Here is a 23,844-nt window from a genome sequence, read left to right as displayed (position 1 = left end):
ACACTCCCTGCCAGGGGGAAGTAGGCAGAGACCCCCCTAAACCTTTGGGATCCTAGGAAAAGCTCCCTTGATGCTACTGGGGTAGTAAAAAGATGCCAGTTTAAAAGTAGATGTGGTAGTTGGTTACAGCCTTATATTACAGGAGAGGGCACAGAAGCAGAGAGCATGAGACAGCAAGGGAGGAACATAAGCCCTAATTCCTCAGCTGTATGATCCACCCATCACAATACCTCTTCTCACAAGCTTTGCCTCTGGCTTTTGAGAAGACATTTGAGCAACAACAGAGAAGGCATTTTGCAGAGCCAGAGAGACAAGGTTGGTCAAGAACTGCTGATGGAGAAAGATTCCAAGCCTCCTACAGGAGGTGCCGTTCCCTGATCACCAGCAGCACACTGTGGCAGACAGGATCTGCCCTGTTCCCCCACTGCAGCGGGTGTCCAGAGAAACCTCTGACAAAACTGGAGCTCTTCCCAGTATGCTCCTTCCTCCCAGGACAGACTCACCACAATGGCAGATTTTTCTTTCCGGCTCTTTAGTGTAACGCTCTAGGGGCTACTTGATGGGGTTCAGAGAGCGTGCTGCAGGAAAGCCCTTAGACTCAAATACTGTTTGCCTTTGCTGAGGGCCTATGGTACTGCCTCGTCACCATACACAGGCATCAAGAAAAGGAGGGATTCCTGCCTCTATCTGCAGTGTGCACAGATGGGTAATCTGGCACTGCTATTGATTTGGTGCAGCCAAGACTCACCTAGGCATCCTCCCCCCAGGGAACACAGCTGTGATAAGGGAGCTCTGAAAAGAAGGTAAGAACCAAGCTGGCTTCAGTCAAGCAGTAATTCAGCTTATCCTACTGGCTTCTCTCCCAAGAGCTACAGGGCACCACGGACAAGATCCCTTAATGAAAATATCCATGGAGAAATATGAGGCTCTTTGGCAATGCATTTACACTCCCCATAGCCATTCTTGAGCCAAACAGCAAGGATAATATGACAATTTTTCCCACATGCCAGAGTGCTACTCTATCAAGGAGGCAAAGATCTTGTTTGCTTTTATCATGTTTCTGTAAAACTGCAAGAGAACTTGGTTTGATACTCACACATCAGGAGGAAATCTCTGCTGCCTGTTCCCCATAGCTGGAATAGGAGGCATAGGCTACTGATGAGGTAAAAGTGCAGGAAGGGTTTGTGTTTCTACCCATCACTTCAGACTCACATAAGATCTGGGACCGGGTTGCAAGAAGTGGAGAGATGCCACTCAGTGCTGCCAGAAACAGGAGCAGCCTGTCTCTGTAACCCCTGTGCTGGCAGCAGCTTTGGAAGAAAGGGTATGTGGGCCCTGAGAACAGTAATGTCAGCTAACAAGCATCATTTTTACAACTCGCAGCTGTAAAAGACTCCAGAAGAGGTATCAACAGGAATCCCTCCCAAGACTGCTCTAACTCATGCCCAGGGCCCAGAGGTTTCAGAGGATGTGAATACATACTAGAGCTCTGTACCCTCCACAATGTCTATAAAGACTGGGATCCTAGACTCAAAATCATACTGAGATTTACCTCTGGTGCTCACTATGCTCATGACAATCCAGAATAGCCTGGGTCAAGCAGAACCAGCTGAGGAAGCAGAGCTGCTAGAAAGGACAAGGTTTTCCTGAGAGCTGCTCTGCCTTCAGGCACAAGGACTCAGCAGCTCTGTCCTCAGAAAAACCCAGGCTGCGAGGAGGACACTGAGGGATACCAAACCAACACGAAGTGAAGTATGAAAGCTTATATCCAGAGGAGCAAGCACAGCAGTAATGATGTAGGTAGCCAGAGTAAGATTCAGGCTATACCTGTCCTTAACCTGTTAAGACATATGCATTCTTGCCACCTGCTGCTTAAGTTTACGAAGTCTATAGAAAAGAACAAGAGTAGTGACCAGGAAACAGTTTGAAAAGCCTTGGAAGACAGCATTTGGACTGCTGTCTATGCAAAGTACATTCACAAGTGAAAGGAAAAAAAAATCCTGGTAAATACAAACTTTTTTTCCAACTTCTTACACACTTTGGGAGTTCATACAATTAAAAATTCCCTAGTGATTTGGGTGATGAATACACCCAAATATTGATGCCTCCTGGTCTTCCTCAAGCAATGATTTACAAGAAATGGGTGATATGTGGGCTCGTACCTATGCACATTCTCCTTGGTGAGATCCACAGCAGCCTCCTCTTTATCCACAGCTATTACCCGGCTCTAGGACAGAAAAACAACAACAAACAAAAGCATTACAACATCAGGGTTCCTGAACAGACAAGCTCTGCCAGAAAAGACAAGCAAGATAAAACCTGCCAATTGACTCTTCCCTCTCAGCTCCCAAAAGGAACAGCTCATGATGAATGCCTCTCAGGGCACTGATGGAATCACAATTCACTTCTAGTAAGCCAACTAACATGACAGAAGGCAATCTGCAACACTGCCAGCATTCCACCAAAACAGGCTTCTGACCAAACCAACTCAGCTCACAAGCATGGAGCCACACTGACTCACATCTCTTGATAGGTTCATAGCTCCTAAGCAGTGTGAGACTCAACGCTTCAGCACGCCAAAGGCTGAGATGGGCACAGGTTAAAAGAAGATCACATCCGATGCTTCTCCACTCTAATGCCAGCATTAACACAACCGCTTGGATAGAAGTTCTGGCATTTTCCATATGCACTTTTTGCCTACTTACACCACTGCAGTCCTTACAGTGCTTACACTGCATTCACCATATGCATTGACTGCTGGTACTTGACAGCGTGTCAAGTATTTAGGAATCCTCCGGTATAACAGCCTGTGATAGGATGGTTAGAGATATGTTTGACCTTCCATCCCGCCTTAGGAAAAGTGCAGGCAAAGGCCTAACTTGTTTTTGCTTTGCTTTGTTTTTTAAATATAGATGTGGCTAAGTATTTACACAGAGAAAACATGCTCAAAGAGATTACTTTGCATCTGGAGATGATGGCAGTATGTGGTGCAATCAACCATCATTCCTAGGGGGCTCATTTCACAGCCTGAGACCAGCACCCCCACACACAAAGCAGAGCCTTAAGGTAAAGGACACGCCTGAAACCATAAATGAAAAGCTGCTGGTGCTTTTCCTTGATACCCTACTGCCAAATTCTGCCTCAAGCACTGAAAGAGATCACACAGAATGTAAACTCAAGTCAGGTGTCAGTGTGGCTCCTGTTCACTCTCTTCAGTCAAGGCTCTTTATGTCTCTGGGCACAGCAGTTTGTGTTAGCCAGCAGGGAAAGGCCTATTATCAGTTACAGGGACAGACTGGCACAGTTGTTTAACCTGACAGGAAAGGAAAAGGACATGAAGCACAGCCCGGGAAATCAGAGTAACTCTATTGGAAGTCATGAAGCCCAAGCATTAACCTTAGCAGGTCGATGGGAGGAGGAACGCAGGCACTGACCTCCATAACCATAACACACCACACCTCACACTCCTCTCTCTGAGAGGAAGAGCTGGCCACAGCACTTCTTGCTCACGAGAAGGGACTTGCTGAAATCTGTATGTGATGAGATCTTGGCTTCATTTCTCTTCTTTCTTTTTTTTTTTTTTTTTTCCCCCCGTTTACCAACAGTATCTTGCTAACCTTGTCTCATGCCATAATGATCAGGGGCAAGAAGGGCTTTGGTCAGCCCCATCTCAGTTCCCTTCCTGCTCTTTCCATTCTGTCCAAAAGGTCGGGGGTTGTTATCAGGGAACACAAGGCTTTCAAAAAGTGGTTTGGCAGTTGTGGCAGTGTGACATCTGCTTGTCATATTGATCCTAACTACTGAGACTTCCGTGGGAATCTCTCTCCTATATTCTTTTGGTCTCTTTGGACTCTTAGAGATGAGGTCTATTGATTCACAACAAGGTGATTTAAGATGACTGTCCCACATGTTTGACTAGTGGAGTGTATGCTCATGCCTCAGTCAATCTAGTCCACAACCCAGGATATTAGTTTAAACCAACACCCACCACAGCTTCAAGATAAGGTGATTAATAGCGAGCTGTGACAGCTGAAGAACGAGCACATTTGCTTCTTTCATTCTGACTACACCTTTGCTAGTCCTTCAGACAGTTAAGGAGAGAAGTTCCTAAATACCCTCCCTCTACCCAGAATGAACTTACAGAGTCTGATTGTTAAAGACCTTAGCTGCTAAAGCAGCAGCTAAGACCCATCAAGTCAAATAAGTTTGCCTGGGAAGTCTCAATGAAGTCTGATGGAGTGGGACTGTCCTGTAATACGGACATTTCTTCTACCACGGGCACTGAAAAAAGCTCACCTGAGGCAGTTTGCACAGGAGACTCAGAGCAATTGCTCCAGAGCCACAGCCAATCTCCAGGATAACAGGATGTGGGACAGCAACTGAGAAGCAGAGGCCTGAATTCTTCTCCTTATGTTTCCGAGATTCTTCCTCCAGAACTAAGGAGATGAGATCCTACCAAAACAAAAGAAATCATATCAACATTTTTCTAAGCTGTTTTGATTCTCACCTTTGTGTTCTGAGGACTGAAGGAATTTAAATTTATTGGGTTTGTAGCCCAGTAAAATGCATTTCTGTTGCTTATTTTTAAAACATAAATGACAGCAATGGAGCTGACACACAAGAAGTCATTTCAGCTCCATCTCCCCCACAGGGCGCTATGACAAGTAACCAAATCCTCAGGATGCAGTTTCCCAGGGATCCTCTGAGGTCTTCTAGCACTGACAAAAACAATAACCAAACAGCTGGAGCACATTATCTTCTGTAACAGCATATTATTTACCCCCAAATTCTAGCCTTTAGCATTTGTATGCTACAAAACTTAAGAATTCCAAACTTTTAAATAATCTGGAGACAGCCATATGGCTCTGAACAACAACTAAACCCATAATCCAACCTGCAGATGAAAAGCAAAAGCAGTGAATTACTAAATGACCCAAATGTCCCTGCGTGGCTTTCAGATTGTGGACTCCTACTGCGTTTTGCTGGTATAAAGTCACATGGGAAAGGCTTTCATCCATGCTTCTTGAGCCGTATGCATCTCTGCTACCACTGCTTCCTCCCTCCCATCAGTCTAGTTTTGAAATCCCTTGGCAATTTCATTTAAAAACCAACACAGCAGGAGAAGTCTTAAAGATACACAGTTCCAAGGTCTGTGAAAATGAGAGATTAGTCGCTACAGAACACACACACACCTCCCTCAGACTGCAGCATGAACTTCCCTTGCTGTTCACCAGAGAAAGCCCTTATTAGACACCTTGCTTCAGCAGCTGCTCACAACTCCCTGAGACCCCTGTTCTTTTCATGGCACAACTGTACAGAAACAAGCCCTTACTGCCCAAGGTGCTCCCACAATGGCTAGGCTATTTTACTTGAGAGATCTGCTCTTGAATCTCTCCTGTAAATGTAGGAAGCTTAACAAAATTCGCAAAGAAGAATTGGCTTGATTTTACCAACAGGCACAAATGAAAGACATTACCAGGAAAATTACTGGTCTTACAATTTTCACAAGACATTTTGCATGTTCTTGGCATAAGCAGGAATATCTAAAAGCAACGCAACCTAGCAGGCAGGTCCAGTTCTCTGTAGTAAAGTAATGGCTTTTTCCAGGAGCCTAAACCAGGCATGCTTACACATAAGGGCACAACCCTTCCTTGGATATATCAACCAAACTGGGGTACAAAGTAACAGATGGTTTGTGCAAAGCGGTGGAGTTCCTATGAAGATATTGGTCGCTGTGGGTCTTCCTTCATGCTAGGCTGATTTGCATCTGCAGGAAGCAGGAAGAGAGGCTGCCAACAGGTGTGAAAATGAGCTGGGTTAGAGGAGCTTCTGTGGAAACATCCCCAGAGTCCCTGAGCATGGGCTGATTTGTCAGATAGCATTTTTGTTGCACACAAGACGTGGATTGCTCTTCAATACAATAAAACACTGTGACTCTTCACAGGAACAAAGCTTGTGCTATTTCTGTCCTGAATGAGGAAACAGCCATATGTCAGCACTGGCCTGCCCTAAGAAAGCCAGGCAGCTTTCAGCTGCTTCCTTTTAGTAGAACCCTTTGCCTGTTGATTTCTCCAGCTGAAAGAGCCTGAAAGCACGTGCGAAAAGGAAAGATTTGGTTTATTTGAATGTGTAGACACTCCATATTTCTCCTGGTAACATTAACTCATGTTTAGATCAACTTTTCTGAGCCTTTGCTATTTTCAACTCGGCTGCCTTCGGCTTTGTTGCTTTTCCAGTGGCATGGCTCTGCCATCATGCCAACTTTGGGGAGACACCGACTCCTCAACTTTCTTTGGGCTCTTTTTCACAGCCGCAGCCTTCCAGGGTCTGCAGGGGCTTTTTAGCAACACGCTCCTTCAGCTGTTTGCGCTGCTTTCTCTCAAATCTCCTGCAGTTGTTGAGCTGGAACAAGCCAGAACCACCCAGGTCTTTGCCCACCAGCCACTCAAAACCAGCCTTTGTTCTTCTCCAGCCCACGCCTTCCGCCTCCCATAGCTCTCCATGCTCCTCAGCAACGAGTGCAGCACTCATTGGGCTCCTGCCCAAAGGCAAAGGAGAAGCAGCCCACAGGCTGGAGGACACTATTCTCCACTGCGAGGTTCATTCTGGGGCCTCATGCTGTTCTCAGCCAGGTACGAGGGGCTGTGCTGCAGTGCCCTGCCCTGGGTACTGCCCCGTTAGTGGCACAGCACTCGCAAGGGAGTTTTGTTAACAAAAATCACCTCCTCCCTGCTGCTGCTCTGGGACTCCTTTCCTAGAGAACCATGAAGGAAAACATTCTCATCGGCTCCCAAACAAGACCGTGGGAAACCATTAGAGGACCACCAGCATTCAGATAACAACGTGGAAAAATAAACACCGCATCTACCCACTCGCGTGAAAGTGGCTTGTGCATTTCAAGTGGATGACTCAGTTTGAAAACACTTCTGCAACAAAGACAGAGAGACTGCAACCACAACAGGTGCTGCTGATTCCAAGACCACAGGAGAAGAACCACCCAAAAATTCTGCTTGGACATTAAATTGCTCTCTTAAATACTGGCCATTTCTGGTCACGTATAAATATTTCCAGGAAATCTCTGTGCTAGCTCAGAACCATCCATCTCCAGGGCTGGTCACAGAGGGACACAAGTTACTGATTACAAACGTCCACATGCAATTTCCTTAAAGCAGAACTACTGTCAGCATTTATTAACTTCATTAACGTTTATCACCAGCAATTTCAAGCTTGGAGTTATTAGAGAAATTCTGCTTTATGCGCTCCACAGTGGAAGTATTTTGAGAGTGCTTGCCAAAGCTCTTGTTTAAGTACAACTGATTTCTGCTTTTGCCACAGGTATATTAAAAAAGAGACGTTGGTATTACTTCAGCTTTATATCCTGCTTCCTGACTCCCTTGCCACATTGCTTTGGTTACTTCATACACCTCTTCTGGAGGCAAATAATCAGCACGTTTATTGTAGTAGTTCAAAATTAAAAGATAGCATTAAAACTTATGTGATGACCTAGAGAAACTAATTCCTCCTCCAGATGTTAGTATCTCTCTACAATCAGAGAGATCTATAATTATGAAACTAAGTTCTTTTTGGAAGTAAATTTCGTTGACAAGCAAAATAGAATGTATACCCTAACGGGCACATTAGGAAAAAAGAAAATAAATTGGTATAAATTGGACGTTTAATTGAATTTGTAACTATGTGTGTATTAAAAACAAGAAGAAAACACAAAACAATGCACAGGAATAAAACATTTCATAAATCTGCATCAACTGGCTGTGATATTAGCTGTCCTTGCCTTCATTTACAGCTTTCCCATGAAAACCAAACTTCGCCGACACCTATAAAAGAACCACAACGCAGTGGGTCCTGTAAGCCCACTGCCATGGCCAGGACTTTTCCTTTCCAGAAGTCAGGAGTGACTGAGATATCCAAAGTCGTTTTGAAAGTGTTCCTCAGATAGTCTTGGTATTTTTCCATCTTTTCTGAAGCAATCCAGTGAAAAACTGTGCTTCCCCGGTTCTCTGAAGATGTCACCACTGGAAACTGGCAAATCACAGCACAAATTACAGCAGAGCACAGCAGAACCACTTTCAAACCTCATCTTGGGAGATGAAGTACTTCTGGCCACGCACTGCAGCGCTCATACACAGAGCACAATACACCCTGTAAGACAGCCATTCCCTACCCCTGTAGAAGAATCTGACCAGCGCCACGGCTAGCAAATAGCAACAGGGGCAGAAGGTGCTAGAAAGAGATGCCAGTCCCAGGCACAAAGAAACTGGGACAACAGCAGATGTCCAAAGGCTGTGATCTTTGTTGTGTAGGACACCCTGCCTCATCTCAGACTGATGAGTTTCAGACAGCGAGCATCTGCTAACTCCATCATTGCTTAAAGCAATCTTAACCCTCAGTTTAGCTACCAGCCCTAAAGATTAACATGAAATTAAAGAAACTCTAATGGAAAATAAGAGAAAACATTTTGACAGCCTAGATAATTAACCTTTGGAATATGTTGGGTAAATTCTCCACAACATGTCACTCTAAACTGAAATGGCAGGACTTTCAAACGGGCTTACTTGCAGACACCATTTACAGGATTCGATACACCAGAGAAATGGCCTTCGCTACAGAAAAATGCTGTTTTTGATAAAACAAAGACTTGACGATCATTGAGGCCTTATAGCATCTAAAGACAGACAAATGAGTTGGTTGCTGAGGTGCCTCATCTCTGAAACATGCTGAGCACCTCAGTACCTCTAACATTCATCCTCACAACTCCCGTTTTGCAGAGAACAGCGACCATCCCAAATTCCCAACGGAGGACTACGGCAGAGTAGAACTATGAAGTCTCATCTGCACCTCTGCCACTGCTTTAGATGATGGAAGTGGGTCCCCCAGGCTCCAGACAGGGGCAGACCTACAGCTGGTGTGTCCAGTGTGAGGGCAGCTCACCCCCTGCTTAAAAGCAGAAGTCGGAAAAATCAGAATCAGATTCCTACATCACCTAAACAATCAGTGCTTGGCTGCTCTCAAATTGCCTTTTTGTTCCGAATGTGGTATATACAGACTGTAAAAATAATTAAAACACCAACAAAGTGCCATTTTGAGGAACAAGTGAAATTATAAGTTAAGAAATGATTTCAGAAACATGACCTGATTTCATGTTTACCCACAGCACGCTAACCACTGGATAGGATGAACGTTCAGCTGTGGGCTTATTAAAATTCAGAGTGCTGCTTACAGTGTGTGTCATTATTGTCAGTAACAACACAGCCCACACTGAAAGTTTTGCTAACCAGTGCTACAGGTACTGGCACAACTACTTCTGCCCTGGAGCCTGGTGCATACGAACAAAGGTGTAAGTGTGATAAGTGTTAGAGAGGGGACATAGAAGATTTTGAAGATCTTCCCCAGTCTGTGCTCCTTCCTCAACTAGCTAGCTTTAAAAGGATTTTTGGGAGTGAATGGCAGCCAGACAGAACTAGAGAAATTAAAAACCTCTCTTTTTACTAGCAATAGCACAAAGGTAGAAGGGAAGGAGTGGACTGGATGCGGTTGGGACAGCCCCCACAAGCCTCGGAGTGTTGGCACCTGCTTGCAGGGGCAGACTGCATGTCTCACTCAGTAGATGGCTGCATACAGATGCTCCAGTAGCCGAGAGGAAAAGCCAAAAATCACGAGGAAAGGTGAGCTCAGGAGCCACTGCTTTCCCTTGCAGCGAAGCTTAGCCAGAGCTAGAACTGCCCCACAGCTGTCCTCTCCCCCGCAGCTTGCAGGGCTGCCTCACACCTTTCCAGGGTACACCAGCAAGTCTCGGTGTGCTCCAGGGCCCTTTTGTCATCTGCTACAGGTAGACATCAGTTCAGGCTGAGCAACAGGCTAGGCTCAGGAACGGGGCCAGCTCACAGCTCTGTAGTGACTGGTGTGAATAAATCCCAACCTGCGTGCTGCAAATTTCCTCATACAGCAAAAGGAACTCCCCCATTTTATAGGATTTTACACAAATATTCAGGAGGACATCAAAAGCACCAGCTACTTTCAAACCTGTGCATTCACAGGGACGGTAAGCTAAGTGCAAAGCCAAATATCTGGAAGGGTTTTTACATTGCACTGAGCTGGAGGTGATGCAGACATCAAACGATTTGTTTTTCAGGGACATAAATACTGTTGCTTAGCACTAACAGAGTGGGGACAAGGTGGCAGCTATTTAGGCCTTCTGTACCTTTCCCAGAAGAGTATTTAAAAATCTATGAGGGGGAGGGGGAAAGGCAGGGCATCTTTGTGAGTGAGAGGGCATTTCTGTTCCTGAAGAGCAGAAGTGCAGCTTGCAAAGACCAGAAGGGACCGATTACCTGCAGTTCCACTCAGGGGACGCAAATATTTGCTTCCCATCCTACTTAATTTCCAGCCCTCAGAGATTCTCAAGCTTTTGTCTCTCAGCCAAGCCACTCACAGCCTGCTCTCACCTTGCTATTCCAGGAAGCCTTGCTTCACTGCCAGGTTTGCCCTAAGTTCACACCGTCATTTATTTGTTGTCTCCCTTCCCCCCCTGCCCCCCATTTTTCTCTGAGGAGCGAAATAAATGCAAAACTTTGCAAACACCTCCAGCTTCCCGTGAGCCTCTGCCTCACCCCTCCACCCACAGCTCCCATTCCTGCCCACCCCCCCAGCACACACTCCTGTTCTGACAGGTTCTTGGTATTGCCTCCCCCTCCCTGCGGCCAGGTCTCTAGCTCGCTGTATTTCTTGGAACCGCAGCTGCACAGAGACAGCGTGAGGACAGTGCCTGCCAGCACCCAAACCACAAGCTCCACAGCTGCACAGCTCCAACCAGCAGACAGCACAGGGTCAGGCAGCTTTCAGCACCGAGACAGTCGGGAGGAAACAGCAGAGATTCTCGCTGCACAGCAGCAGCTACAGAGCTGCGTGGAGGTCCCGAGGCGAGGCAATCACGTGCCGCGGGCCAGCTTCAGCAAATGAGACGTCTGATGTTTCTGTGATTAGAAGGACAGGGCTAACAAAAGCAAGAGGATGGGAGGGAGGGGAAAAGGCAAGGATGGAGCTCACAAATTCACACTGTGTTCCCTACCAGCACCTTTTTTCCCCCTGCACACTCCGGGGAAAGCAGGGAAGACGAGGTCCCAAGGGTGGGAGCCTGGCCGGGGTGAGAGGCGCTGACTTGCAAGGTTAGCAGAGGGGACAAGGAAAGCAAGAGACCCATGAAAACCTGGGTAACCTTCTCTCTGCTCTCGCACACTTCCTGGGAATGTTTTCCTTATTTGTGTGCTTTCCAGAAACTTCTGTTCTCAGAATTCAGGACTTTCCATAGAGCCTGATCTGATATTAACCAAACCACCCCTCCCCTCCTGTTTGTCCACTTGGCTGCCAACCAGCACATGACAAAACACCAGGAAGCCAAGCTGCAAACATACCTCCATGGCAATGGCCACAGAAGATCACTGCCACACACCCTCTGTCCAAACCCAGGCCACCAAGCCAGCCCAGGGATTCAGAGGCAGGCTTGAGGCTACAGCGTGCCTGTCCTGGGCTCTGCTGCCTGGCACCACAGCAGTAAAAAGAAAATATGGCACAAAGCCTGTCCAACTCCCCTCGGGGTGTTGCAGAACTCCGCTGAGACAGGCATGTGTATAGGAAGTGAAACACTGGAATGACTCGTGAAGAAGTCATCAGTCCTGAAAGAAAAGGTGGCTTTAGGTTGAAGCGATGGCAAACAGCTAAACACACATCTAACGCTGAGGAAGGGGTTGGCTTCTGCCACGCAACAGAAAAAGCTCCTGATGGGCCCGGGCACATGCCAAGCGCTCTTCTGCCTGTTGGAGGAGAGGCTGTGACAGCACCCAGGAATGAATTCACCAAAAGGCACCAGCCTTTGCCACCCATTTGTGCTAGCACCCAACAGGAATTGCTGCAGCTGCCACGTCCAGACTCAGCAATGCCCCACAGGGGCAAGGCAAGGGCCAGGGGCACTGCCAAGCGCCGCTCCTCACGCCTCCACCACAAGGCTCTCTAACCAGGCGCAGCCCTGCAGAACTGAGATGTTTTCTTTCCCTGCAGTTACTGGCAGTGACTGCTGACAGACACAGCATCTGGACAGATGCTCGGGTCCAGCTTGCTGTCCCTAGCTTTGAAATCCCATTTATGTGGGTGTCAGAAAGGCACGGCAGGGTCTAGGGGGGAGCCAAATGGATTTTTTTCTTTGTCCATGTGGGAAACCTCTCGAGTCCCAGCCGTCCTGTTCCAGCCATTCCTGAGTTTGTTTTTCCAGTTCTAGTCCTAGATCTTGCTCTAACCACTGATGAGCTTCTCAGCTGAAACCCTTGGGAACCGAGGCCCTTTCTCAATCAGAACAGATAGATCAGAAAGCTGAAGACTTTGGGGAGCTCTGTCAGGGCGATCAAGGCCTTAACAGCACACATCTGTGAGAATGTGGTAGCAAAGCCTGTGTGAGTTCACCTGAGGAACAGGTTTGTGCATAAGTTAGAGGGGGAAAGATAAAAAAGCTGTTGCTTTTCCCCAAGGATTTTAGCTTTGTATTTACATTTCTGAGTCTGCTGTGGAACTCACTAGCTTAGAGGCAATACTCTGCACTGTCACAGCCTTTTTGTCTTGCACAGGAACCCAGGAGAAGCTACTGCCATAGTCCCTCTTGGCCAGTTAAGCCAGGAACAACTGTTTCTTTCTACACTTCCGTTTGAACGAGAAGAAATCTGCCATGACAAAACATCTTGTCCTGATTTTAAAGAAGCCAGCAAGAGAGGTACCAGCTATGCTGGCTTAGGAGATAATTATACCCTCCGTTAACAACATACACCTTTTCTTCTCTTAGCATTTATAGTGCTTCTTATACACTTGTCTGTGAAACTGATGAGACTTCTGCTAACAAATTTCTGCTCTCTTTGCCATGTAATTAACCCTTGAGCTTATTGTTGATGAGCTGCAGTCTTTCACAAGGCAGATTTTTTTCAGTTGCCAATCCACCTTCTGTTTCTTCTCCTGACCTAGTTTTCCACTTCTTTCTCAACCAGTCAGTAAGATAACTGGATGTATTATTTCATCAGCTATTCCTTTATTGCAGATTGCAGAGATTATTTAACCCTGTTGCTTGTACTTGGCAGTCCCCCAGTAACACACGCGAGGATCACATCAGCCTGCTGGGCAGCCTGCTGGAAATGGATGCTGATGGTGAGCCATTCCCCAGTACCTCCCCACATCTTTCTCCAGGCTCTTCTGCCAGATGAAGCCCCTCTGCCACAAGGCACAGGCTGCATTATTTCTCTCTTTGTATATGAGCTGCTATGATGATAGCTCAAAGGGCAGTTCTGACTACTTTACAACAATAACAGGCTGCCTTTGTAATTCCCATTCCTCGGCCTCTGGGCCACAGTCCACTTTTTCAGAAGATATTGTTTTCCCTCAAACATACTGATAAAATATTACCTGTGGGCAAAATCTGCTCTCCAGGAGGCCACAAGAGAAATGCTACAACTTCAGCATGTTTGTTTACAGCTATGTTTTGATAGATGGCATTTAATTTTTGATCCATTAAATAATGCTCTATTGCATTTCTGTTTAATACACCTTCTAGGAGTCTAATGATATTTCAGGAAAGGACCCTAAATCATGTATGAGGACACTATCATCCTTTTCATTTCCCAAACTGTGAAGCCAGAGATACAGCGAGAAGTGGCTTTCCTTTGAAGAGAACACTGGTCAGAGGCAAAACCATGAAAACATCCCCCTCCCCAAAACTCCCACCAGTCTCCTGACCCATGGCTGTACTCACAAGACCCTGTGACCTTTTGAACTTTCTGAAACAGAACCATCTGTGGCACTGAAATTAGGGAAATGAAAGGTGCTTCTGCATCAGAAGCTTCCTGTAGCACTGATTAAACCAGCTGACGTGCGCACTGCTTTGACGCGTAGACCTGGTGGAAGCCCCCCGCTGGGGGATCGGTGTATTTGCAGATAGATGTCAGGAAGCAAAAATCCTCCCCTCTCTGTATGCTTGACCTTCTTGAAAGGTTAATGATTATGCTTAGCTAGAAGTCAGGTTCAACTTCATGAAAGGTTTCTCTGAGCAAACCTTTGCTTCAAGTGCTTTCACAGAACACCCCAGCACAACGCCTGCTGCTCAGCTGACCGAGGCAGGTAAACAGCAGAGGTTTCAGTGTGCTGAGCATGCTGGCACAAAGGAAACTATCTTGAGAAGCAAGTTAAAAATTTAAAAATCACGGGTGGAAAAAGGATTAAGACATGACAAGACTAAAAATTGCACGTGTTACATAGTTCAAAGCTCTTTACTGTTAAAAGAGCAGGCAGCGTCTAAAACAAAGAAAACACTTTTCCCATTTACAGTACCAAATTGCAAAGATTCACTGTCTAACGATGTCGTGGAGGCTACAGAGACAGACAGACTCAAAAGAGGATTAAACAAACTAATGGAGGACAGATCCATTAGTGATTATGAAGCAGAACGGCCCCAAATCCAGCTTTGGCTGAGAACAGCCCTTCACTGCTGCCTCTCAAAAGGAGGGGGGATCCTTTTCCGCCTGGTTATTTTTTTCCTTATAATTTTGTTCCTACCATCTGCTACAACGCCCAGTGAGACACGGTATATTCGTTTAAACAGACCAGTATAATCTGACCCAGTAAGCCTTTTTTCATGTTTTTAATATGACCTTCCGTGATCTGACAGGAGGCTGAAGCCACAGTTTTGCATGATTACCAAGAAAAGCATTCAGCATGGAACAGACTCGGCATTTCTGTCCCCAGGATGTCAACCAGGCTGATCACACCTCTGCACCCTACAGCATGCTTTCCCCCTTCCCTTTGCAGGGCAACACACTGTTCTCACAGCAGTCACCACAACAAAACCAGAATGGAAAAATCTGCGTGGTCTGAGCTCATGCTGAGATCACAGCGGGTCAAGGAGGTGTCACCAGGGGACTCCCGGGTGGCCTGAGGGGCAGAAGGGGTGGCAGGGCAGTGACAAGCCTCGCAAGCACAACGGGAGTTCTCCTCCCAGCAAATAAACCACCACAACGTTCAAGAGCCTGACTCTACCCACACAGTAGTGGCAGGGGATAAAAGGAGACCATTTCTGTTTCACGCAATGAATAAGCTTTCATTTGCTTTAAAAAAAAAAAAACATCTGAGAGAGGAGGGGATCAGGAGGCACCAGAAATCACCCTCCAATAACGTACAGGACATAGAACCGACAGGAATGCTGTGAGCCTAAGCCTGGAGTGCCCTCTAGGGGTAATAAAGCAGATAAGCCGCATACCCCAAACAACTTCCTTGGGAGAAATCCTGGACCAAAATAAACCTTTCCTTAATGAAGTCATGGTGAGGACTGATTTAGCTGTTATTTACTTGGATTTAAAAAAAAAAAAAAAAAGGACTCATCTATCCACAGCTCACTGAGTTCTCTTCTTTGTCCTATTTTTCTCTTATCCACAAGGCTGCTGTGACAGTAATTTGGCCTGAATTTTAGAAGGCGTCGCTTTGGAAAAAGGGCTTTCTTCTGCATTAACAGTGACTGAACAGCACTGACACGTGGATCCCTTGACACTACAACAATAAGTGCATAACCAAGGTAACTCGCGAGACGGAGCACAACCAGAAACTTTGTCCTGAACACACACACAGCAAAAGCCTGGCTCCGGTGACTCTGGGTGCACCACGGAAGTTACCCCAAGAGTCCCCTGCAGTCATCACTGGTGGCCTTGGGAGACGGCACACACTGGGCTCCACACACCCCTGCAAACCCCCAGCGCTGGCAGCAGCGAGCCCAAAGCTCTGCTCACAGAGGGCTGGGTAGCTGGAGGAAGGTGAGCCTGGGGACAGTGCAACAACTCTCCCCCAAGCCTCGCAGCTTTGTCATCCCGCTCTTCAACAGACCTACTAGTTTTGCACTCTGGGCTCCCTGTCCCATCCCCACCCCAATTCCCACGGAATAGAGCCACATGTGCTGAAAAAGATATCCCCAGGGGAGCAAGTGGCAGAGGGCTCAACTACCAGAGAGAGAGCTAAACAGACTGCAAAGGGGCAAATTCCACACAGGGCAAAATTAAAGCAGACAACCGAGCCTCTCTCTCTGCTTGTGTCTCTTTGTCCAGAGAAACAATGGTGGTGGTTTGTGCCGTACTGCATTTGCCTTCATAGCATTATCCATACGCCTAGGAGCTCATAGCAAGAGCCAGAACCCTTCTGTTTTAACCACAGAATAAAAAATGCATGAGAAAGATGCCTCCTCATCCTTTTAGTCTTCGAATTAGCAGACAGGAGCATTTGTAGAAGCTACAAAAATGTAACTCGAAGGCAAATGTTGCAGCTGCTTGTGTACCTGCACTGGAAAAGTCAACGTAGGGAGCTACAGTTACTCAGCCAAGGACAAGATGTGCCATGTGGCTTGTGTGTGCAGTCACAGATAAGCAACTTGAACCTGAGATATCAATGTTGGTAATGAGCTGTTTCCTAAAGAACACGCATTACTTACTGTTATTGTTTGATTAAGAGTTTCAGCACTAGAGGCCCTAAGAATGCTGCAAACAAATCTCAAATAGAAAGAAAGCAGCAGATGAAACTTACTTTGTTATTTTGCAGAGGAGATATTTCTATTACAGTTTTAAAGTCCAGGGAAATCTGGAAAAATTACTCTTACTAAACAAAGCACAAGCAAACCCCAACCCAAAGAACCACACAAAGCTCTGAGTCAGAGATGACCAACGCAGCAGAGGGCAAGGATCTGGACACCAGCTCCATTTTGTGCAACCGGTTATGCACAGTACACGGTTCCTGGAAGCACCACATGTCTAAAGCAGTGTCCCGCCAGGTGCTGCTGGATAGCTGGATCTTGGCCCCATGCTCCTCCTGTCCAAGAAAACTCCCCAACACCAGATCACAAGAACGCTCCCTGTGTGGTGACAACGACTCATCCCAAGCCCCAGGGTTTGCTGTGCTGTGAATATTTTTTCCTAAATAGGATGAAGATCAGTGTAACAGCTTTGCGATCGCCAGCTGCAGACATTACTTAACGCCATTGAAGACATCACAGGTATGTCCCTAAAGCAAAACACACCCATGAAATATGGAGCAGAGCACAGAATTCTTCACCATACCTCCATGATGATTAAGTCCAGAAAAAAACAGAAGTCTGATCCTTTTTCTACTCCTTTCCCTTGTACAATCATAAGCAGGCTTCATCAGCTGCATCCACATCTACTTTTAGATTAAACAACACAGTGGAAAAAACAAACAAGCAAACAACTCTGCAGCCCTCTCTCAAACCAACAGAACTTTCTACATCCCTCAGCTCCAGCTCTGACAAATGCCAGTGATTGTGCCTTCCACGTAAGTCTGGGAAATTGAGATCTTTTTTTTTTTTTGGCACCAGTGCACAACACATCTCTCCACAGAGGAATTCACTGATGTTCACAGGAAATGCGACAAAAGCTTCAGAAACTTGATGAACTGTGTCAGTAGAAAAGCGGCCCTAAGAAAAGGTTAGGTGGGATGTATTTTTCATCAGTGTAAGAAGGAATGCAGCCAAGGTTGGGCTGCTGAGAAGGCACGTGCCAAAGCATCTGGGGCACTAGCAGCATATAAAATGTTCCTAATGCTACCTAGAAGTCTGAATTTAACAGTTCTGTTGGAATAAGACCGTTCACCTGCATGGTGCTACATCAGGGAATCATCCTGCCTGTGAACTTGCACAGTGAGTTTCCCTAACCCTGTTAAAAGCACTAGGAACTGCAGGCAGCCGGTGTGAGAGTGGTCGTCTCTTGAATTCACACCTCCATTACTTCACACCATCCTTTCAGAAAAGTTTGTGGCTTAGTTTAAGAGTGGCTGATTTTGGTTACCTCTGTACCACCTGGAAAGTTTAAAACATTCCAGTGGAACTTAAGACCCTGCCCCATTGCTTTACGCATACAATAGACTGGAGGATCTCCAGAGACTGCTGCCAGCCTCAACCACCTGTGCTTTCATGAAAGGGTCCTCGGACACCAGAAGAAGGGCACAAGTAGCCAAAGCAAAAGCACTACAGCAATGCAGGAACCCAAATGCATTTGGCCATTTGCTCAAAAGCCTGCTGGAATCCTAATGCAGGGTACCTTATCTACTTCACAGGTCTCAAGACCAGGTGACTCTTTCCTGATGCGCTACATCATCTGAAAGGAAAACAGGAGCAGGAATTCGCTGGGAGTGCAGCAGAAGAGAAGCCACCAGATGCAGGACCTGCAGCCATTCTGGCCTGGGCTCACAGGCCTAGACTGCAGGGCTGCTTGTTCCAGCCCTTCCTAGCTCTCACCCCTTTCACCTCTGTTTTGCTCTAGACGAGCTCTTCTTTCACCTTTTTTTCCCTGGCTTTTTTTCCCCATTCCTTCTCTCTTGCTACATGGCTAATTTCTTCCCAACCAAGCAGCCCTCCTCTGCTCCCCGTGAAAAAGGCCAAGGTGTACTACATCTGCTAACCTCCCGCTTCCAGTGTCTTGCCTGCTGAGACGGTTTGCTGAGGCAGAACTACTCTGTTTGTCAAGTACAATGCACAGTGAAGCTTCATTCCTGAGCTATCATCATATGCTTCCGGCCTTTCATAATAAATGAGCTAAAAACGCGCCTTCATGGTAAGTATCATGACACATCAGATAAAGTTTGCCCACAAACACAAGGTTTGGGTTAAGCTGTTTACGCTGGATGTTCGCCCCGGGGTACATTAAGTGGTTTCAGACGCAGCGTGTTGCAGAGCTGCATTTCAGTTTGTGCCAGCAGAGATGCTTCTACCAAAATCCCACATGTGAGCAATGTTAGCCATGTTCACAGGCATTAGTAACCCTGGCTTCCATGGTACACAATAAGCCTTTGTTTGAAGCCTGGCCCTGTGTAGCGAGAATTAAAGCACAGCACCAGAGGAAGCCTTGTCAGCAGATGGTTTGACTTGCACAACATGCAAGTTCTCTTTGCTTTTAGTGCTCACATTGCAATCAGGAATGAACGGGGAGCTAGAAGCTGGAAACGCACTCCTGAATCAACCGGAGTAGAAATACTGTCAGTAAGAACAACAGCAACCACCTTGGGCTCCGACCAGCAAGCGCTCCTCAAAGCCCTAGCTCCAAACATCATCAGCACAGTGACCAAACCCCACCACAGAGAGCTCACACCTCCTCCGGGCACAAGGTGTCACTACCACGATTCGGGGCCCAGCAGCTTCTCAGTGAGATGCTGCTGGCACCCCACACCAAACCAAGACTCAGGTTCCGAATAGCCTTCCACAGGCTGACGACAGGATTTCAGTGGTATAGATGACCGGATTTCAGTGGTTTTGGCTGGAACCCACTCACAGATTTCAGTAGCAACCTCTTCCTCAATGAGCATAACAGAGCACTGGTTTTCTTTGCCTTTTACTTTTATATCACTAGAGGTGTCAGTTGAAGGACCCTGCAGACTGCATCATCTCTTTAGTGAGCAGCTCCTTTCTTCAAACTTCCTCAATACTTCTTTCTGCTTCCCCAGAAAAAGCAGACTGGGGGCCTCACGTCTCCAAAGTCCACTCAGTCCTTGGCATCTCCTCTGACATTGTCAGTAGAGGACATTCTGTCTGAATGATCCCTTACTGTTTTTAATTTAAGAATACAATAGTTCAGTTGGAAGGGTCCTACACGGATCATCAAGGCCACGTGTGTGAGCACTTCAGGGCTAACCCAAAGTGAAAGCACATTACTGAGGGCGTTAACCAAATGCCTCTTGAGCACTGACAGCCACGGGGCATCCAGCATCTCTCCAGGAAGCCTGTCCCAGTGTTTGGTCGCACTCATGATAAAGAATTTTTCCTAATGACCAGCCTGAGCCTCCCCTGCTGCAGCTTTGTGCCATTCCCACGCGTCCTGACATGGGGAAGAGACCGGTGCATGCCTCTGCATTTCCCCTCCTCAGGGAGCTGCAGAGAGCCATGAGGTCACCCCCGGCCTCCTTTTCCCCAAACCAGACAACCAGAGTGTCCCCAGCCTCTCCTCACAGCACATGCCCTCCAGCCCTTCTACCAGCTTTGCTGCCTCCTCTGGATGCTTTCATGCACCTTAACATCCCTTTTACATCGCAAAGCCCAGCACCGTTTGCAAGGTGAGGCCACACCAACCCTAAATACAGGGGAAGAATCACCTCCTTTGACCACCTGGTTGTTCTGTGTTTAACACACCCAACACAGCTTTCTTTTTACTGCACTGTCCCCTAGGCACCAGTACATTGCACCAGTCACCAAACAGCAGTCAAACAATCAGAGAAATGACAATTAAACTGACACAGCCTTAAGCTTCTGGGACTCCTAATTGCACAGACTATGGAAATTACTCCATCTCCAAAAGTTAGCATGCACTGCAAAATTAAAACCAATTCTCAGAACAAAACGAAAAAAAAAGGAGCAAACAACAAAAAAGAACCAAGAACTCTTGAGGAGTAGTAAATAAAGACTTTGTCACTAGGATGTTCATGGGCTGAAAGCTAGGCTAATATCTGGGAATATGTCACCATGTACTTCCTATGCTTTTCCCTAGCAGCAAGGACACCGGGTAAAAGGAAGTTTTAACTTGATCATATCATATCCTTTGTGTTTTTACAATTGACGTTCACATTTAACTCCAGCCCAGGTCAGAACTTACCGTGTGCCAGCCTAGGAAAGGAAACTACAGCTCAACACCCAGTGCTTGTCCAGAAACCACTGGGGAATCATCAGACAAGCAGCAGGTCCGTTTCCTACCAGCCTGTACCATCTTAATCTGCATGTGGACAAGTTGGCCCTCTGGAGCCCAATATCTTTTTCCAGTAGTACCCCTCTGCTTCTGCAGGATCTCGCTAACAAACTTTGGACAACTTTGAGATTCTTGACCTCATATCGAAGTACTAAGCCACTGAGATATAGTAGGCAAGTTCTTGAACTTCTAGGAGTCATTCCCATAGCAGAAATAAGGAAAGCAAGCCAAGTCCTTCCATCAATGGATGTAATCAAGGGATATGCTAGCTTGCAACATCTCTTGCTCTGAGCCAGATGGCAAAAGTTCTAGGTCACAAGCTTAGGATGCCCCTGTTTTAGAAGCGATCTGACCTCTTCATCACAATGTAACCCCACCAAGCACATCTGTAGCAACAAGGCGCCCAGATTCAAGTCCCCCCTATGTTCCCTACTTTCATACCTCTGTCTCAGGCCGAGGAATAAATACTGGGGGTTTCATCTTCAGAGTCAGGTCCTGGAAGTCCCACTCACCAAGCACATACTGCACTGGCATTCTGTGGCAGGCAAAAGCAAACAAAACTTTACAACTATGCTCTGTAACACAGAAAAGTTCTCAGTACTGTGCTTACCTCATCAGTAACCCCTCTGAGAGTGGGTATCTAGACAGCCCTGAGGCTCTCAACTGCATGTACAACATGTACACGCCCTCTCTCTAAGGGAGTTGTAGGAGCTCCATTTCCACAGATCAGTTTGCAGCAGACCTGGGGAACTACAGGCTAGTTGGCCTCACCTCGATGATGGGGAAGCTCATGGAGCAAATAATCCTGGAGATCGTTTCCAAACACGTTAAGGACAGCATGGGTTTACAAAGGGAAAGTCACTCCCAGCCAGCTGGAGTCCTGTCCAGTGCTGGGCTCCCAGCAGAGGACAGACATGGATGCACTGGAGCAAGTCCAGCAAAGAGCCATTAAGATGATTAAGGGATTGGAGCACCTGACATACAAGGAGAGACTGAGAAAGCCACGGTTAAATTCTGTAAGCACAGAAGGGCTTAATGAAAACGTACCGGCATCAGAGTCAGTATTGCCAGTTTCCTGCTCCTCTGTAACATCTCTTAAACACTCTGTGCTCCCACACAGGACAGATGACCCTAACCCTAACCCAGCACAGGTGACTTGCTACCTGACAGCAACAGCAAATGCCTATCACTTGAGTTACCATGAGAAACTGATGCAACACTAGCTGTAACATGACCTGTCAGCTGCTGGTGGTCTTCAGCCCTCCCTCTGCTACCATTCTTCTGGCTGCATTAAGCCTGAGGGAAACTCTCCAAAGGAACAGAGGCAAGAGGATTCCCCTACCTTTCTAGTCGCCTGTGACACAGCTGCTGGATCTGCTCCTGCTGCACTGCTGTAAGTGGAGTACGGAGTTTTTCGGAGTTCAAGCTCTGAAACTGAAGACAGCACTTTAAAACCAGCCCATTTGTACAGCTTAGGCATTGTCTGCATTGATGCAATGGCATCTTCCAGGCAGACCCAGCACACTGCCAAGCACACATGGCTGGGACTCTTGGAAACCCGGAACAACCAAGGAAAGCCTACCTGTATGTTTAAAAACAAACCTGTACACTGTTTTGCTACTTTTTGGGGTTAGAAGTACAGGCAAAATTAAGATTCATTCCACCAAAGAAGTCAGAGCACAATGCTAGTGTATGTGCAATGGGTTACATTTCATTCCCTACAAAGAAAGCATTTAGGAGATCCCAACTACTTGATTGGCATTAATAAACTATACCCCGCACTGCCATCTGAAGGAGGAAAAAGTTGTTCCACCTCCTATTTGTGAGATAAAAAGAAGGGCAAGGGATTTGATCAAAACAATAAGGCAAGAGCCCGCACAGACCTTAACCCTTTTCCATTACTTAACTGTTTTTGCTCCCAGGACAAATGACACGATGTATTCGCTGGATTCTCGTGCCTCAGGGATCCCGTTTGTCTCAAACACCTTCTGCCAGTAGCCGACCACATCAATGGCAGTCACCAGCCCAGGTCTTGCACTGCAGCTCTGCCTCAAAGATGACTGCTTGGGGCCAAGGACAGGACTTTGACTCAATCCCGCTGGCACACACTGAGGCAAAAGACCCAAGAACCTCCTGAGCAGTGGCTGGGTGAGGCACCTCATTCTTGCAAAGTCAGCTCCTGACTTCCACCTGGGTTCCTCCTTTCTATTTGCTGATCTGATCACTGATGAGACTCACAGGACACCTGGTGTTGCACAAGCCCCCACGGCTACGCATCAGCTGGTCACAGTCAATGGATTCTCCTCAGGGCACAGTGAAAAGGGCCCTGGCTTGCAGATTTGCTTGCCTAGAAAGAGGACAGAGAAGTCTGGCCTGAGTCCTCAGGGTAGCAAAAAGTCACAGGTTCCCTTCTGACAGAACACAGACTGCTTGCCTGACTCCCACCAGCAGGTACAAAAGCAGCTACTCACACCCTAAGAGAAGCAAAGGATCACCCCCAAACAACCTCAGGTGGCAGCTGAACAGCTGTGCCACGGGAACCCCTTTCCTAGAGCATCTGCCCATCCCCACAGGCCAGAGCTACAAGAAGCCAGTCTGTGCCTGTGGCAAGGCAGCAGCAAGCGTGCCTACAGCAAGCCACAGGCATGCCCCTCAGCTGCATCCCCAGGACAGGTCACCCAGCGCCCTGCACAGAGGCCTCCAGTCTCTCCCAGCTCTTTTCTTCCTCTCCTGTTCAAAGCCCCCAAGCTTCTCACAGAAGACTCTGAGCTCACGGGTCGTGTTTTTTCCACGTTGTTTCCATCCGAGGGGGGTACAGAGCAAGGGAAGGAGAAAACCCCACAAGGTGCAATCAGAGGGATGAGAAACACTTGAAAGCCAGGACGGCAAACCCAGCCAAAGGGCAGTCAGCCTCTTCAAGAAGCATGGCCAGAGAGGAAAAAAACACATAAACACGCAAAAAGATGACAACCACTGAGACACCAGGAGACCAAACTTTATAAAACACGAGCTAAACACCGCACTTGAAGCTGCCTTTTAACAGCAGCCGGCCCATCTTCCCGCTGTGACCCTGCTGCCC

The 23,844-nt window shown here is 47.1% G+C and overlaps 1 protein-coding gene across 2 annotated transcripts in view; it reads right to left on the bottom strand.

Annotated features, from left to right (window-relative positions):
* The window catches only part of HEMK1 (HemK methyltransferase family member 1), a 32,035-nt gene that overhangs the window by 7,891 nt on the left and 300 nt on the right, over positions 1-23,844 (bottom strand). Inside the window, exons 1-6 of one of the 2 annotated variants that reach the window (XM_032194060.1) lie at positions 23,540-23,762; positions 22,673-23,112; positions 22,108-22,199; positions 21,207-21,300; positions 4,297-4,452; positions 2,163-2,227 (exon numbers count right to left, since the gene is read on the bottom strand). In XM_032194060.1, coding sequence (XP_032049951.1) covers positions 2,163-2,227; positions 4,297-4,452; positions 21,207-21,300; positions 22,108-22,199; positions 22,673-22,927 — 662 coding nt within the window. In that variant the 5' untranslated portion in view covers positions 22,928-23,112; positions 23,540-23,762. Of the gene's footprint in view, positions 1-2,162; positions 2,228-4,296; positions 4,453-21,206; positions 21,301-22,107; positions 22,200-22,672; positions 23,113-23,539; positions 23,763-23,844 lie in introns of those variants that run through there. The other variant, XM_032194061.1, reaches the window with a different exon arrangement.

This window comes from Aythya fuligula, chromosome 10 (assembly GCF_009819795.1).
Source record: "Aythya fuligula isolate bAytFul2 chromosome 10, bAytFul2.pri, whole genome shotgun sequence".
NCBI classification, from domain to species: Eukaryota; Metazoa; Chordata; class Aves; order Anseriformes; family Anatidae; genus Aythya; species Aythya fuligula.
Note: the sequence above shows the minus strand (reverse complement) of the source record. Positions and strands in the feature narration are given on the sequence as shown.